This window comes from Platichthys flesus, chromosome 23, assembly GCF_949316205.1.
Source record: "Platichthys flesus chromosome 23, fPlaFle2.1, whole genome shotgun sequence".
In the NCBI taxonomy this organism is placed as follows: domain Eukaryota; kingdom Metazoa; phylum Chordata; class Actinopteri; order Pleuronectiformes; family Pleuronectidae; genus Platichthys; species Platichthys flesus.
This window is the reverse complement of record NC_084967.1, coordinates 10,690,300-10,705,422: the sequence shown is the minus strand read 5'-3', so window position 1 is coordinate 10,705,422 and position 15,123 is coordinate 10,690,300. Positions and strand designations below refer to the sequence as shown.

The window sequence follows — 15,123 nt, the reverse complement described above, 5'->3', positions numbered from 1 at the left end:
AGAACTTAGCTCAAGGGAAATACTTGGTTAATCATGTAATTATAAAAACATCCAAAACACGATGCATCCACAGAGGTCATTAGAGATTTTTAGCACATGTTTTAGGCGACCTCCGGACAGACACACATTGACTGAATTGCCGAAAACAATGCTCAACGATGGTCATGATGGTTCAATTAAACGTCTCTCATCATGCAAATCTCTGTGGTGAAGAAAGCGCTGTGAAGACCAAAACACAACTGAATCGAAATGGACAGTTTTACACTTAAGAACCTCTAATCTCACTTTTCTTTCCCCCCTAAGTTGTTTTTCCTTAACTTTTTTCCAAGCACAGCAGTCCTCTACTTCTCACTGCCTTGCGTGCATGTGTGTGCGTGAGTGCATTTGTGTCAGTGCGTCTGTGTGTGTGTGTTTGTGTGTGTGTTTTCATATCACATATTCTCTCCCACACAGCAGCCCATAAAATGGTGTGTGTGATGGCTTGCTGACAGCGTTACAGTCATTTTCACAGAGTAGAGAAGACAGCACCACCACCACACCCTGAATTTGTATGTAGGGCCGTATGTGTGTGGTGTGCGTGCATGCGTGTGTGTGTGGTGTGTGCGTGCGTGCATGTGTGTGGTGTGTGTGTGTGTGTTACAGAGAGAGAGTGAGTGTGTATGAAGGCGTCAGTGAATTTCTGCTGTTTCTCTCATTTTATCCAAGTTGATTTCTTAGTCTCTTTCTGTTGCCGTGGATGGGAAAAGAAGACAGGGGACTTGTGCATGTGTGTGCAAACTGATTGACATTGTGTATGTGACATTGTCTGTGATGTTTTCCCTTTTCTTATTTATCTTTCGCTCCTTCTCTGTTCTCCTCCACCCAGATCTCCTTACACTATCCTCAGACACCCAAACATTTCCTCTCCACAAAAAGACCTGTAAAAACTGTTGTGCACTTCCAAAACTAATAGGGTTTATTCATTGCAGGACCAAGACATGTGCACACACACACACACACACACACACACACACACACACACAAAGTCAATCTGTCCCAAGAGCAACATTTGCTTCTGGGAAACACACTCACAGCTGTTCTAACCTCTAAGCCGGCTATAACTCGTTTTTGTTTTATTTAATTTCTTTCTTTTTCTTCTTAAGATTATGTTTAATGATTGTTTACTGGTCTTTTAGTCTCTATACAAATCCACATCGTGGGAGTTTGCATGGTATGTTCATTCATAAACAAATCATCAGTAAGCCAACATAACATACTTTCACTGAATAAACACATTTATAACTCAATACACCAGTCCAGACCTTTTGACTGTGTACCATCAAAACTATTTACATCCCTTTGTTTAGTGCTAATTGTCATATGTTACGAAGCTCACACATTCTACTAAGAAGGTGAACATACTAAATGGTAACTGCTCAACATGCCCCCTAGCTTCTTTACCTGCTAGCATGTTCAAATTGTCGCTGTGAGCATGCTGATTAGCTTTTAGCCCAAAGGTCCATCGTTCGTAGCCTCCAGCTTCACAACCGCGGCTGCAGACTCTGCCGTGTTGTTTACTCGTTTTTACTGGGAAATGTGCTCTTTGGTGTGCTTCACTATAATTTTATTCCCTCACCTATTACCATTTTAAATCCAAACAAATGAATACATGTATTTTTAATTAGAAACAATGGAGCCCTAAATGTGTACATAGTCCTTGAAATTCCTGCGTGCTTCATAAATACTCTTTGTTTGTATTAGCCAGGCTTGTTATTAAACACCTTAATTTCATTTAACTGCTTGAACTTCCCTTTTAATGTAAAGCACATTGAGCTGCATTTTATCCAATAAAAAATGCTATTAAATAGTTTGTTATTTTGAACTTGTTGAGGCCACATTTAGTTAAAACTGGTGTATGACTATAAATGGATTCTTCAGCAAAGTCACATGTCACTTTCATCAAATCCCCCACATCTGTAACACACATTCATATGGGCTCATTCTTCTTCAGGGGGAAGTTATTGCCTTCATCAAGTTGTCGGTCACCTCGTTTTGAAAGCTAACACACTCGGTTTATTTTTAATATTTAATTTATTTTCCAGGCGCAGAGCTCAGCGACGGAGTCAAAGGGTAGCACTGAACTCTCTGAGCGCATCTCCTGCCTGGAGCAGGAAGTGACCCGACACAAAGAGGATGCCGGGAAGGCCCAGACCGAGGTGGAGCGGCTGCTGGAGATCCTGAGGGAGATGGAGAATGAAAAGAATGACAAGGAGAAAAAGATCCACGAACTGGAGAGGTGAGGGTGAATTGAAAAGGAGGGGGATGGAGAATTTGAAGAGAAAAATCCTAAAAAAAATGGATTTCAATGTTCCTGCACTCTACATCCTCTATTAACCAAAGTCAATTCAGACAAACAAAGGCTGTCTTCACTTATTAAAATAGTTATTAATGCCAGAAAAGGCTCTGCTCTGTTGTCCATTTTCCATTCAATTTCAGGCAACATACTGTTTGGTATTCCTTCCTAAATTACTAATCCTTTAGTTTTCTCTTGTTCTCACCCTTTTCTCTCCCTTGTTTCTTCCCTTTACTCCTTCATTTCCCACTTATTTTATTCTGTCATCACTCATCTCTTATTATGTTCCTCATTTTACCTTATTCATGTGTGTGCACCCATAAATTAATGTATGCATACATGTGATTGTGCATCTGCGTGAGTGGGTTTTTGTTTGTTTGTTTGTGTGTGTGTGTGTGTGTTTTTTTTTTTTGTGTGTGTGCGTGCCCATCCCACCTCAGAAATCCCTCTGCTTCTCATCTGTGGCGTTCTCAGCAGTCGCGAAAACAGGCCCCCGCCTCCGCTGCGTCTGAGCAGCCTAAGGGGGGGCTGGTGTGGGACTACCTGGGCACGTGAGTGGCTGGTGGCCCTGTCAGTCAGATAGACTGATGCACGGCACAACTCACTTTGCTTGTCAGAGGGCGGGATATGAAAGCACTATGATAACAAGCACTCCCATGTGGAAAAGCTTCTGTAATGAAACACTTCAACCTTCAAAAGTGAAGTGTGGTGAACTTTTTTGTTCAAAGTCCCTCAAGTATCCAGCAACACAGGAAGATTAGAATCAAGATTAGAATATGTCTGACAGCCTCCAACTAGTATAGTCCCATTGTAATTATTCATCAACTTAGGTGTTAATAATAAAATCATCACTGTTACAAGCCTGTTCTAAAGTATTCTGCAAAGTCAAAATCCTTGACTTTGCTGAGTCATGATGAGTCATGTCATCTCCTGATTAAAATTAAAAAAGTTATGAAAGTAAATGCCCAAATTTGCCACTTTGTATTTTTGACATATTTTTGGTAATTTGTATAAAAGAAGCAATTGGATGTCACCTTGAGCTGTGGGAAATTAAAAATGTTCCACTATTTTCAGAATTCTGTAGATTTAATTAAACTCAGGCCTTTTATAATTACTGTGAAGTCAGTTTTTGAAAATCTGACGTACAAATATCAGTTTCAGTGACGACCAAGAGGCCCTAACGCAGAGGTGTGGACAGGGTGTCTATCAGCACACTGAGAGATAATCAAATTAATTGTTAGTTGCCACCCTAAAACCCATTTTTTTTCACATTTTGACCTGTCAAGAGATTTCTGCTTTTCCACATGGGACCAAGCTGAGTATGTTCACTAATAATCACCTTCAAAGAGTTGCAGCATTGGACCGGTATTCACTCAGCCTCCATTGTGGCTCACTTGGCCTGTCCGACAGATCATTAATCTGCGCGAGTTGTACTCTCTCACACGTCTGTGCCATCAGCAGAAGTTTTTGTCATCTGTTGTAGCTGCAGTGTGACGAGCCAAACTGCTGTGAAAAGTTTGTCAGACGAGGGCGAGGTTTGGCACTAGAGTCTTTGCTGTGCGGCCACGAAACTCTTTGAGCCTCTGCTCCTGTCAATGATGCAACTCTTTCATTTAGTGGCTCTTGTTTTTCACGCTTCACTTTTGTTTTACTTTCAGCTGCGGATGCTTGACTCACAGAGTTTAACACGCTCTTTTTCTTTCATTAGGAGTCTGGACAATGAATTCACTTTATTTTTATTTATTTTTTACGTATTAACAGCAATGATGTGTTTGTTTCTAACTAATTTTCTACTTTCTGTCTGATTTTGGATCAACCTGTCCGTCTTTTGCTCTGTACGTCTGCTGACGGTCACTAAATCTCACTAATTAGCTCGTCTTAATCTCTCTTCTCTTTCAGTTTCTATCAGATTATGTGTCTGCCTGCATGTCTGCCTGCGTTTTACTGTCTCCTTGAATATCTGTTTTACTCTGTCTGTCTGTGTGTCCATTCATGAGTCAACTTCTCAAACTAGTTTTTCAAATCGTGGCCAAGAGTTCAACAACAACATTAATAGGCAGTTTGAAGTTTACTCCGAGGTTAAGTTTGGTTGTGTTCTGGTAAACTTTGAGGGTTAGATGTGTGAGAGCGTTCTTTGGGTATAAAGAAAAACTGGTCTGTCATTCTGTCTGTTTGTATCTTTGATTTCTGAACTCTCACATGCCGTCTGCCTGCTCCATTTCTCTTTCTGTCTCTTTAATCTTCCTTGGACATGATCTCTACTCCCACTCTGAAATCCTCACCCCCACCTCACCCGCTTTGCTTCTTGCTCTCCGTCTGTGTGTTTATTCATTTGACGGAAAGACTAATGGTTCTTAATGATTTTTGGGGGGGAGATTCAGTATTTCCTCACTGTCTCTCTGTCTGGACAGAAGCAATAGACTATTAATAATTCAGCACCTGCTGACTTAAAAGTCATGGATTTAAACTGTAAGTGTGTTTGTGTGTGTGTTTAGTCTGTCAGTAGCCACAGATGCAGAGTTCCAGCAGTGTGAAGTTTGAGGATGACATTGTAACGTTACCGTTTAAAAGTGTAGCTATTAGAGATCTTAAATTTAGTCTGCACAATATGTTGGGAGACTTGCATCCCATTATAGTTAAATTAATATTAAGTAGACAATTTCCCTTTTCATTGAAAGACCAGCTCTCACGTTTACTTTGCTGTGAAGTAATTCTTTTGTGGAGCTTATATTAGAACATGCGAAGATAGGTTTGCTTTAGCTGTTGGTTGTATGATGAGGGAAGCTGTACCCCTGGTTAACTCAACACTGTGGTTAAGCATTAAAGGAGCTATATGAAGTATTTGCTATTGCTAGAGAACCAACATTAGCCTTAGTGGCTGTTGACTTTCAGCATCAAAAGTAATTCCTTTACTTGTCAAGAGCTGTCTCTAATGATAGATCTCCCCCACACTGTCAACCTGGAAATCAGGTACTAGACCTTCATCAGGCATCATTTAACAAACTGCATCAAAAAATACTGTCAATATACCCCTGCACCGTTTTAACCTAAATCCTATGCTACTGGTTGTCCACAGATGTCTTATGGTTGGTGGAGTGGAAACCTTTTAACAAACATAGTGTGTTTTAAACCTTTGTATATAGTCATTAACTAGTCTAAGCATAATACAGACTTTATCCCAGGGCTACATTACCCTGCCATTAAATTCTTAGACTTAGCCTGGAGCTAGCAGGTATGTCAGAAGAGGATAAATTTGCCCTTAGCCAACTCTTAGCTTGGCACCACGACTAACCCTGGGCTATGGGTGAACACTGGGAACGTTACTAATGAAAGGATCAGATGGTGGTAAAATAAGAGTAAAAATAAAGCCTCTGTCGTTCTCCCCTAGTGTAAAAGCAGCTGTAATGGTACCAGGTTATTTATTTCAGTAACTAGGATGGTAATTGGAGCAGACTGGGTGACTTCACACTGAGGGGAAATGGAGCTGAAAATCTGCCCTGATGGCCAAAATAAAGGATTTGGATGGAAGAGTGGAAAACAGAGAGAAAGGGAAGGAAAGAGGGAAAGGAAGGTGGTGGTGGTGGAGGGAGAAAAACAGTGAAGTAACGGGTGGAGACTTTGAGAGAGAGAGATAGAGCAAGAGAGAGAGAAAAAAACAAACGCTGAAGGCAACATAGTGCTGATAGAGAAACAGAAAATGAAACTGACAGAAAAGACTGGCAAGGGAAAAAATGGAGAGAAAATTAGAGAAAGGGGAAAGTGGTTTGGAGATATGTAGAATATAAACTTGAGTAATGGGAAATTAAGAAAGTTTATTGCGTGTTATATTGTTCTGTAATGGACAATTTGTCTCTGGCACGCTGACACCTGTGTGCGTTCCCAGGCATAAGCTCACCCCGGAGTTTGGGCCGTGCCAGTTTCAGGAGGAGTGATTGTGTGGAATACTTTTGGGGCCGACCAAATTAGGAAGTAAATTGTCTTCAAATTTCATATCTTAACGTTTGCATGTCGTGCCCCTTTTTAATAGACTTTTCCACCGCTCCACAATCCGCTCACGGTCCAAGTGACCCCGGGAGGAAGCCAGAGAAGTGGTCTGCAGTGTCCAAACTATTGAAGAAGAAATAATTGGTAGTGATCGCAGTCTCCGCGTCTGCTTTGATTGGCTAATTGCTCACTTTCCATGGGTTGTTATTGCATTTTCATGTGTTCCCCTTAGAGTGTAACTTCGGTTTTAAAGTTCAAGTTTTGGCTTAAGTGTTTTTCCCTGGAGATCAAAAAAAAAACCTTTAGAACAGAACACACTGCCTGGAGGCGGGGCTAAGATTGCAAATGCGTCATACCAATTAGCATGCTAACGCTAGGTTATTGTGGTTGTCTAGATATGAGAGACGATTCCAGTAGCAGCACACAGAAAATGGCGTATGAGGTAGAAGGTTTTTCATCTCCGGGGTTTCCTGATGGCAAAGACCATGGTCGTCCTGAACCGTTTGAACCACCGGCACAGGTGGGCGCTGCTGAGACAGTGGGGGCTGAAGCAACTGTATAGGAGGACCGGTCCTGAGCTGTCACAGGCATAGGCGGCTATCTCAGGTAGTAGTTCAAATGGTGTGTGTGTGAGACAGCTGTGTCTGACATGGGGGATACGTCTCTGGATGGGATACGTCTCTGAATGGTAGAGGATCTGTGGTTGAGGGTTTTCTTCTCAGGATAGATGTGAAAACCAGTGCTGCTCTCAAGCTTCCCTCAGAGGATGTCACCTTTTTCGAATATATATATAAATGTCATGATGCAGAGACGTTATGAGCCGTGTTAAACCCATAAATGTAAAAAACAACAAATATATAAATTTGGTTTCAAATGTGATATTAAAACTAGCATTAATGTGTTTCATCAAAGAATATTCATATAATCTAGTTGGGGTCAAAAAACACATTGAAGTCTGCGTTATCTCTTTATATGCTCAGAGGTCATGCTGGTGGAGGTCCTATAAGGCGAGCGGGCGTCTGATCTGTCTGTGTGGCCGTCAACCTGCTTGCCCAGCTGTTTGCCTGGCCATGTCCCATCTGTCTGTCTGTCTGTCTGTCTGTCTCTGTCCTGTCTCTCATCTCTTTCCTCTTTGAAGGGTGATCAAGCTGACTAACCTAACGCTCAACTCCTCTCTCCTCTCTCTCACCTTTTCCTGCTCCTTCTCTCTTTCTCCCTCTTTTATCTTTACAATGCAACACTGTCTCCCGCTCTACCCAGTTTTGCCTCAAGGTTAGTACCGCGTGCCTATTTTTCTTCCATCCAGCCTCCATCACTGTCGCTCTCATCTCTCTCCTTCATTGTCATACTCCTTGTCCTTGCATCGAGACGCTCTCTCATCTCTCTCACTCCGTCACAAACTCTTTTAATCATTCCCGTCGGGTCTGTCTGTCTTTGAGGGAGACACCTTGACTCTCCCTCTGCTCTTGTTCTCTGACACATCGCTGCTATATTTCAAGAGGAAACATTATTGTCTTGTTCTTTCACCCTTCGTTCATAACTCTCTGCTAGTCTCATCACTACACCACTATTTGAACTTTTAATGCAAGCGCTGGCTTTAATAACTTTAAATTTGAGGCTCCCACAGCAAACAAGCAAAACTTTGCTGTGGCGAGTTGCCATTATTAACTTGGACAGCCGTGAACTTTTGCTCAGAGGTCCTCTTACTTCTTCTGGGTTTCTGTCTTTGCGGCTGCTCTAGAGAAATCACTCCAGATTTTGTTAAGCGGCTGAGATGGCCTGGGATTCGGCTCAAGTTCTGGCGAACTGTTTTTCATCTGTTCCACTCGTAGTTCACTATCTTTCCTGGCCTGTGTCCCCATGTTTGACTCTCAAAGTTGTCATGACCTCAATTAGACCATTAACTTCTAGTGTGGGGGCTGAGAGGAACAGTCTGACATTTCGGGAAACAAGTATATAAACATTCCTCTGGAGAATTTGGAGAAAATATTGACACCACTATCATATCTGTAAGATAAGTACGCTCTAGCCAATGGATAGTTAGCTTAGCATAAAAGAATAATGGAAACAGACAGCCTTTTTCAGTCCAGGGTTGTTAATGTCTCCTTAGCAGCACTCTGATAATTCGATCGTCTGTACCAATGTATATAAAAATGGACGATGCGTTGTATTTCCTTTCACTATCCAGCAATTAAGCCAAAATATTGCTGCATAGAAACGCCGCCATCTTGTGCCAATGACGCCACATCTTAATATTCAGTCTATGGTCTTTACTGTAATGGTCTGACTGTAATGACATTTCAGCATGCAAAACCCCCGACGTCTGAATTCGGTCTTTTCTAACAGACATTTTAAAGTCCTATTGAAATATCTCTGACCAACACATTGTGACCGACCACATAATAACCACTTCATCCTTCTGTTTCTTGCATAAATCTGGCGGTCTGAGTGTTTCGTGTGTGATGGTCCCAGCAGTGCCAGCTCCGTCTTTGCTGGTTCTTTCTCTATTTGTTTCAAATTCTAGAGCCACTGATCCCCCTGCCGTCTTGTCAGCTTTATCTTCGCCGTTGTTCGGGTGTTTTGTGATTCAACTCTAGAGGGGGATAGACACAAAAGAGAAAAAAAAGCTAGCATTGCCTCGCTGGTACATGACAAAAAAACGTTTCTTTCTTCTTCTGTCCTTTTTCTTCTCTCATCCTGTCTTTTTTTTCCTCTGGCTGTTTTGATCTTGAGCTAAGGAACTCCTCATCCACTGCCAAGTCAGTGACATCAAGGTTTCTGTAGGAATTGCATTGTTTCTTTTGTATGTGTGTGTATGTGAGTGTGATCCCTTTGAGGTCCTGTGCGACTCCGAGTGCTGAGGTTGTGCGCGGATTTGTCAGCTAATGGGTGACAACAAGCAGACACACACACATGCACACGCACACGCAAGGTATCAGCAACCATGCACATTTTTTTTCTGTATTCCACACACAAACTCACTTTTAAGCAAGAGGGTGACAACAGTAGAGAAGACATGAGTACTGAGTTATCTTTTAAGATACCTGCACACACACAGAGACACACAGACACACACAGGGAAACTGAAAAAAAATGTCCTTCCCAGTTTTGATTAGTCGAGAGTTATTCTGCTTTGTAGTATTTTCATATTAATATTTGCTTTGGTAGCTTCTCCTCATTGTTTGGAATCTTACAGAATACCTAATGAAAAAAACAACCTTTATTTACCTTGCATGTTTTTTTCAACCTTATTTAAACACAATATGTAGACAAGTAATGAATTAGTGACTTTTTGCTTTTTGCATTAACTGAGCTCAATGCCTATAAAAGATTGTTTTTATACAAAAGAAATAACATTCAAACAAACCTAAAAAGGTGGTCGGGGCGTTTGGATTGTTTCTTTTTTTACTTGGTGAAGCGAGACAAAAACAAGAGAAGAAAAATGCAAAGTTTATACTGCAGAATGTACGGATAAGTGGGACAGAATAACCTTATTGATTTACTGGAAGGGGAGAGAGACATAAAGAGACAGACAGAGAAGAAGGGTAGAGGAAAAAATAAGAAAATAAAAATATATTTGTAGCATATTGCCTTTATTGATAGGACAGTAAGCATCAAATGGAAGCCTCAACCCCTGCTCTCTCTTATATGCTTATTACTCTTATTGAAACACTTTCAATTCAGTGTATGGTTAGTGAAGTGTGGATATTTCCCTAAAATGTGATTTATTTATTTTTTCACCGGAGCAGGAGCAATTAAAAAAATGACATTTCATTCTGGTTGTTATTGTATTTAATGGCTCACAGGCGGAGAGGAAGTTAACTCCATCCATCAGTGAGGAAAGCACAGGGAGGAGGGAGGTGTTTTTGTATTGTTTTGTTTTATTACACAGTAATACAGGGCTGTCCCCTTCCTGTGCTCATGGAGCGTTTGGATCATAATTCGCCCTCGATGCATCTTGAGCTCTTTCACACCTGTGCTCGGAGCCGTCCCCTAGCGACCGGTTCTGCCAGGACGCCGATTAATGGCAGGTATACGAGCGGGGCCTATGAGGAGTGTCAGTGTTTCTCTCAGGGACTTTGTTGTCCTCCATGTTAAACAGAGACACTGCCAACATCAACTCCAGCTCCCTCTTCACATGCTTACACTGTTACTCTTATCGAAACACCCTCAGCTCAGTGCGTGCTTCGTTCTCAAGTGTGGAAGTATCCCCTCAATGTGATTTATTTTCATAAGGACAGGAGCAATTGAAAAAAGACATTTCACTCTGTCTGCAGTTTTATCACAGTGTTTTGAAAGGCTAGCTTCGAGTATCCCACATTAGGGCAGCTAGTACACATATCCACACAAAGGCTCCAGCTGCCTTACCTCCTTAGTTACCCCACAAATTAACCGGTCCACCCGAGGGATATCCCACTGCCATTCTGCAAACCTGAAATTATTATTATTATTATTATTATTTCTTTCTTCGATTCCTCAAAAATGTCCTCCTTGTACTTTAAGTTTCTCTTCCACATCCAACGTGAGAAAGACCAGAATACAGTATCGTGCTTATGAGCGTTTATGTTTCTTAGTTTTTACCGGCTTAGGAAGCCAAACCAATGTTTCCTGTATTATTCAAAGGAAATACTGAATTCCGAACAGTTAAAGAAAATCCTTGATGTTAATGTTGGTTGAACTGTGTGCAGTAAACATACATGAGCCCCCAGAGCATTTCTGATCAAATATTTATACAGGGCTCCAAATGTAATATTAATATTACCTTAATGTGGCTCCCTGAATATCGGCAACATGCTAATGAGGGAGGTTAAAATGTTGTTTTTTTATTTTGGAACGCTTGATGTTTACTGAAAATTATAAAATGTGTGAATGTGTGTTTTTGTTTTTATTTTTTTTTCTGGTGGTTGAGAGCAGGACTCATACTTTAAAACTTTAAGCTTTAATGAAAGTTATTCTATGTTTATGTATTTCATATAATAGTGTGTGCATTTAGCATTAGTACATATAGATATTATTGTGGTCCAGCTAAATTTAGGAATTTCAAAGGGCTGTCAACAAGTGTGTTTGTGTTTGTTTATGGTAGCATGATTTATGAATTACAGTATGTGCCACAGTGTTTATATGAGTGTATTTCTGTAAATGGTGGAAACGGATGCCTGTTGTTGGTTTATGTGAAGGTGCACGCACAACTGTGTGTGTTTGTCTGTCTGTGTGTGTGTCAGTGCTTTAAAAATGTGTGTGTGGTCTAACCCACAAATTTGATCTAATACAAAGCAGGTTGTGTTTGGTACAGTTCGCCCACTTTCGATCTGTGTGTGTTTGTGTGCGTGTGCCTGTGTGCATGCATCATATCACCACAGTTTAGCTTGTACCTTTCGAACGTGCATACCGTGTGTCAACGAGTGCATAGTTGTGTATGTCTGTGTGTGCCTTTGTGTGTCTGTGTGAGTCTGTCCGCACATGGTGTGCTTGCGTGCATCATATCACCACAGTTTGAGTAAACGTCTTCCTGCGTGTTCGCTCGTACTGCGTTTCAAAGACTGCATAATTAAGTATGTGAGCACTTTTTGATGTGTGTGTGTAGACGTGGTTTCACTGCACATTAGCGTGTTGTGTTTACAGCATTGTGGGTAGAGCGAAGGAACATTTCGCCTATTAAAACAACTTCAGCCGAGCCATCGAGTTCAAATCAAAACTGCAATTTTCCAAAATCTATATTCATGGTACATCTGGTGTGTTCATCAGGACAGAGCGGGATGGAAATGGAAAGAAAGGACTGGCCTGACACATGGTGTACAGTACAGTACAGCAGAATCTGAACTCATTCGACAGTCACAGTTGCATAACAATAGAGGAATATAGTTTATCTCTTACTTTATCAAACCCTGTGGGGAGATTCTCCTTTCTCAGGCGTTTTCCACATGGAGGACGGAGATGAGGATGAAATAGAGTAGAAGGAGATTCGGTAACTGCCTCATAATGAAGTTACTAGATAAGATCCATTTATTTAACCTAATGATGCGTTTTGTGTCATAGAATTGGAATCATGGTCATGTCATTGTCAGTATATTAATCTCTTCCTGCCTGCTAGGATAATTACAAACCCACAGCCTTTTTTATCATTTGAAAGTGAGAAATTGTGAATTGTTACATTTTATAGATGCTTTTATGAATATAACGATCTGCATTTAACAGTAGAATTGTATATATTGGTATTGTTTTGCAGTCTTAAACTCTAGCAAAGCTGTTACTTTATGTCGTGAGTGTCTCTACATGTTACATCCATGTAGAAGGACTAGAAACTTGTCTCAAGCAAACACAGGGACAATTTGTATGCAGATGATAAAACCCCTATGGTAAAGAAAGTCGGAGAGGGATTGCTCGACCTCTGTTGCAGTAGCCTGTGATCCATGGTTTATCTTTTTTACAGAGGAGTGCGAGGCAAGGTAGAGTACGGGAGGTGGAAGTGACAAAAGAGGGAGAGGCAGACATCAGGGAGGGGAGGAAATGGTCCGTGGTCTGATGAAAATATTTTTATCCGAAGGGTAAAGGGTAATGTTGCATTTTGGCGAGGGTGTGGGTTTGGAGGAGACCGAGAGGAAAGAGGAGGGAGAAAAACGATTTGTCCTCTCAGATTGGCTTGATGCAAATAAACGATTGCTATCACGCAAATGATTATAAAGCGGCCTCCGAGGAAAGTGGAAAAATAAGTGCGGGGAAAGAGCAGGGTTTGGTTTGGGAGAGCAAGGCGGAGAGAAGATGAAGAGGAAGTCGCTGTGGTCTGAGGCAGATGCGTGATAGTTACCCATGTAAATGATACACATGAGGAGAGATACAGCCAAACAGGAGAGGGGCTGAGCAAAACAAGTGTTTAGTGTTAGAAAAGGGAAAAGGGAAAGAGTGAGAGTGTAAGTGGGAACTGAGTGCTGAGTCAATAGGAAACATCGCAGACCAAATGTCCGCTCCACGTGCACATACATGGAGTAAATGTAGCATGAAGCAGGGGAAACCTCAGAGAGCTAACCAGATGGTTAGAGCTTCCTGGAAATCCTCCAATAGGAACATTCCTGCCTGTTTATGACCTGTTACACATGCACACAGGCCGTATAGCGCAAAAATCTATCCCAAGTATTCAAATAGAAATCAGCCCCCAACAGAGGATACCAAAAAAAATCCTCATAATGCATCTGACATTATGCTTCATATCTATAAACTGCACAGCAAAACAACACAAGTGGAACCCACAGTCACGCACACCGATTGTTATTCTGTGAGTTTTGAGCAGCCAGGTGCTGCAGAGCGGTTTTTTGGCCCCCGTCGTCAAATATCAGTTTTTCCTCCAGCTTCCCAAATTTCTCTGGACAGTTTGCAATCGGGCCCCCTGGACCTTTTAGCAAACACATAGAGGATTTTATGTTTCCATCGTCTGCCAATATCATGTCTCAACTTCCCTGGCAGTCATACTGATGCAAAAGAAATTTGATGGATGACCTCCATTATTTTTAGCTTAGTTTAGCAGGTAGTTGAAGGCGTAGGAAGACGGGAACAATACAAGAAAGGGATGTGATTAAATATTTACACTCTAAAATATCAATATGACTTCGGCGGTGAGTATTTATTTGATTAATTTGGATCCACACCAACTTTTTTACAGGTTTTTTCTTCCTGACCCATCCAGCAGCCCAGCTAACGAACAGACAAACAAACGTACAAAGAGAAAACCTAGTGTCTTTGGTGGAAGTTAGATGAATCACAGTATACCTGTGAGATTGCATGATTTTAAAAAGTCAAGCTCAGCGTCTTGTGATGTGGACTCAAAGGTCAAACGCCACGTGATGACGAGAACCCGTTTCCACCTTTGAAAACAAAATATGCCGCGTACGGCTCGTGAAAGTGATTTGCCGCGAGTGCACATACTTTGCTGCTATCGCGAGATGGCGCTTGCAGTGGATTCCTATCACTGGAGGTCGGTTACTGGCAGCTGCGGCAGTGGATGTGGAGAAAATAGATAATATACAAGTCTATAACAAAAAGTTATGATAGCAGGAACACACGTGCGTAAATATTTTCACAGTGCAGGCAGACATACTGTAAACAGATTTTAAGAAAAATGCAAACACACAAAAGACTCAAGGACAAATGCAGCACTCAGAAAGAATGACTTTTATTGAGTTTGATCAATTTCTAATGTCTTAGCCTGTTTACTTTTGTGTTTGTTGGATGAGTGCCGTTGTTTGCACGTGTGTATATGTGTGTGTTTGTGCGTGTGTGTGTGCGTGTGCGTGCTCTTACACATCCATCCTTTCTGTTTGACTTATCTTTGACTTGTGTCGTGATTCAGTAGACTTTGTTAAACCTTACTGGCATTATTTTGGCTTACTCCCTGTGTGTGTGTGTGTGTTTCTCTTTGTGTGTGTGTGTCTGTATGTGTATGTGTAAGGTATGAGAGATTCTGATCAAGTCAAGCTGGTGTGATAGCTGATACTGTAGGTCTGTGACAGAGCCACAATGGCTTCCAGACAGCTTAAACAGGGATTAAACCCTTTCCCCATTCCCAAACCCTGCGGCTCCCATGAAGAATACCACTCTCTCTTCCTCCCTCGTTTTTTCCTGCACACTCTCTCTCCGTCATTCCCCAGACGATGATTTAGACTCCGCTTCCCGACACCCAGTAATCCCCCCCTCTGAAAAGATCCCCATGCTTCCTGCTGTGGAGAAATCTCAGATGTCATCTCGTCATTGATTCATAGCTTTTCATTGAATTCAGTCACTGATCTTTACATTATATTGGCCCCAAGGGATTTTTA

General features: G+C 41.5%; 1 protein-coding gene across 4 annotated transcripts in view; it reads left to right on the top strand.

Moving 5' to 3' along the window:
- The window catches only part of LOC133948670 (ELKS/Rab6-interacting/CAST family member 1-like), a 109,003-nt gene that overhangs the window by 38,999 nt on the left and 54,881 nt on the right, over positions 1-15,123 (top strand). For all 4 annotated transcript variants that reach the window (XR_009920085.1, XR_009920084.1, XM_062382583.1 and 1 more), the window contains one exon: positions 2,082-2,275. Coding sequence is in view for 2 of the 4 variants with exons in the window: in XM_062382583.1 (XP_062238567.1) it covers positions 2,082-2,275 (194 nt within the window). In the remaining 2 variants the exon portion in view is untranslated. The remainder of the gene's footprint in view (positions 1-2,081; positions 2,276-15,123) is intronic.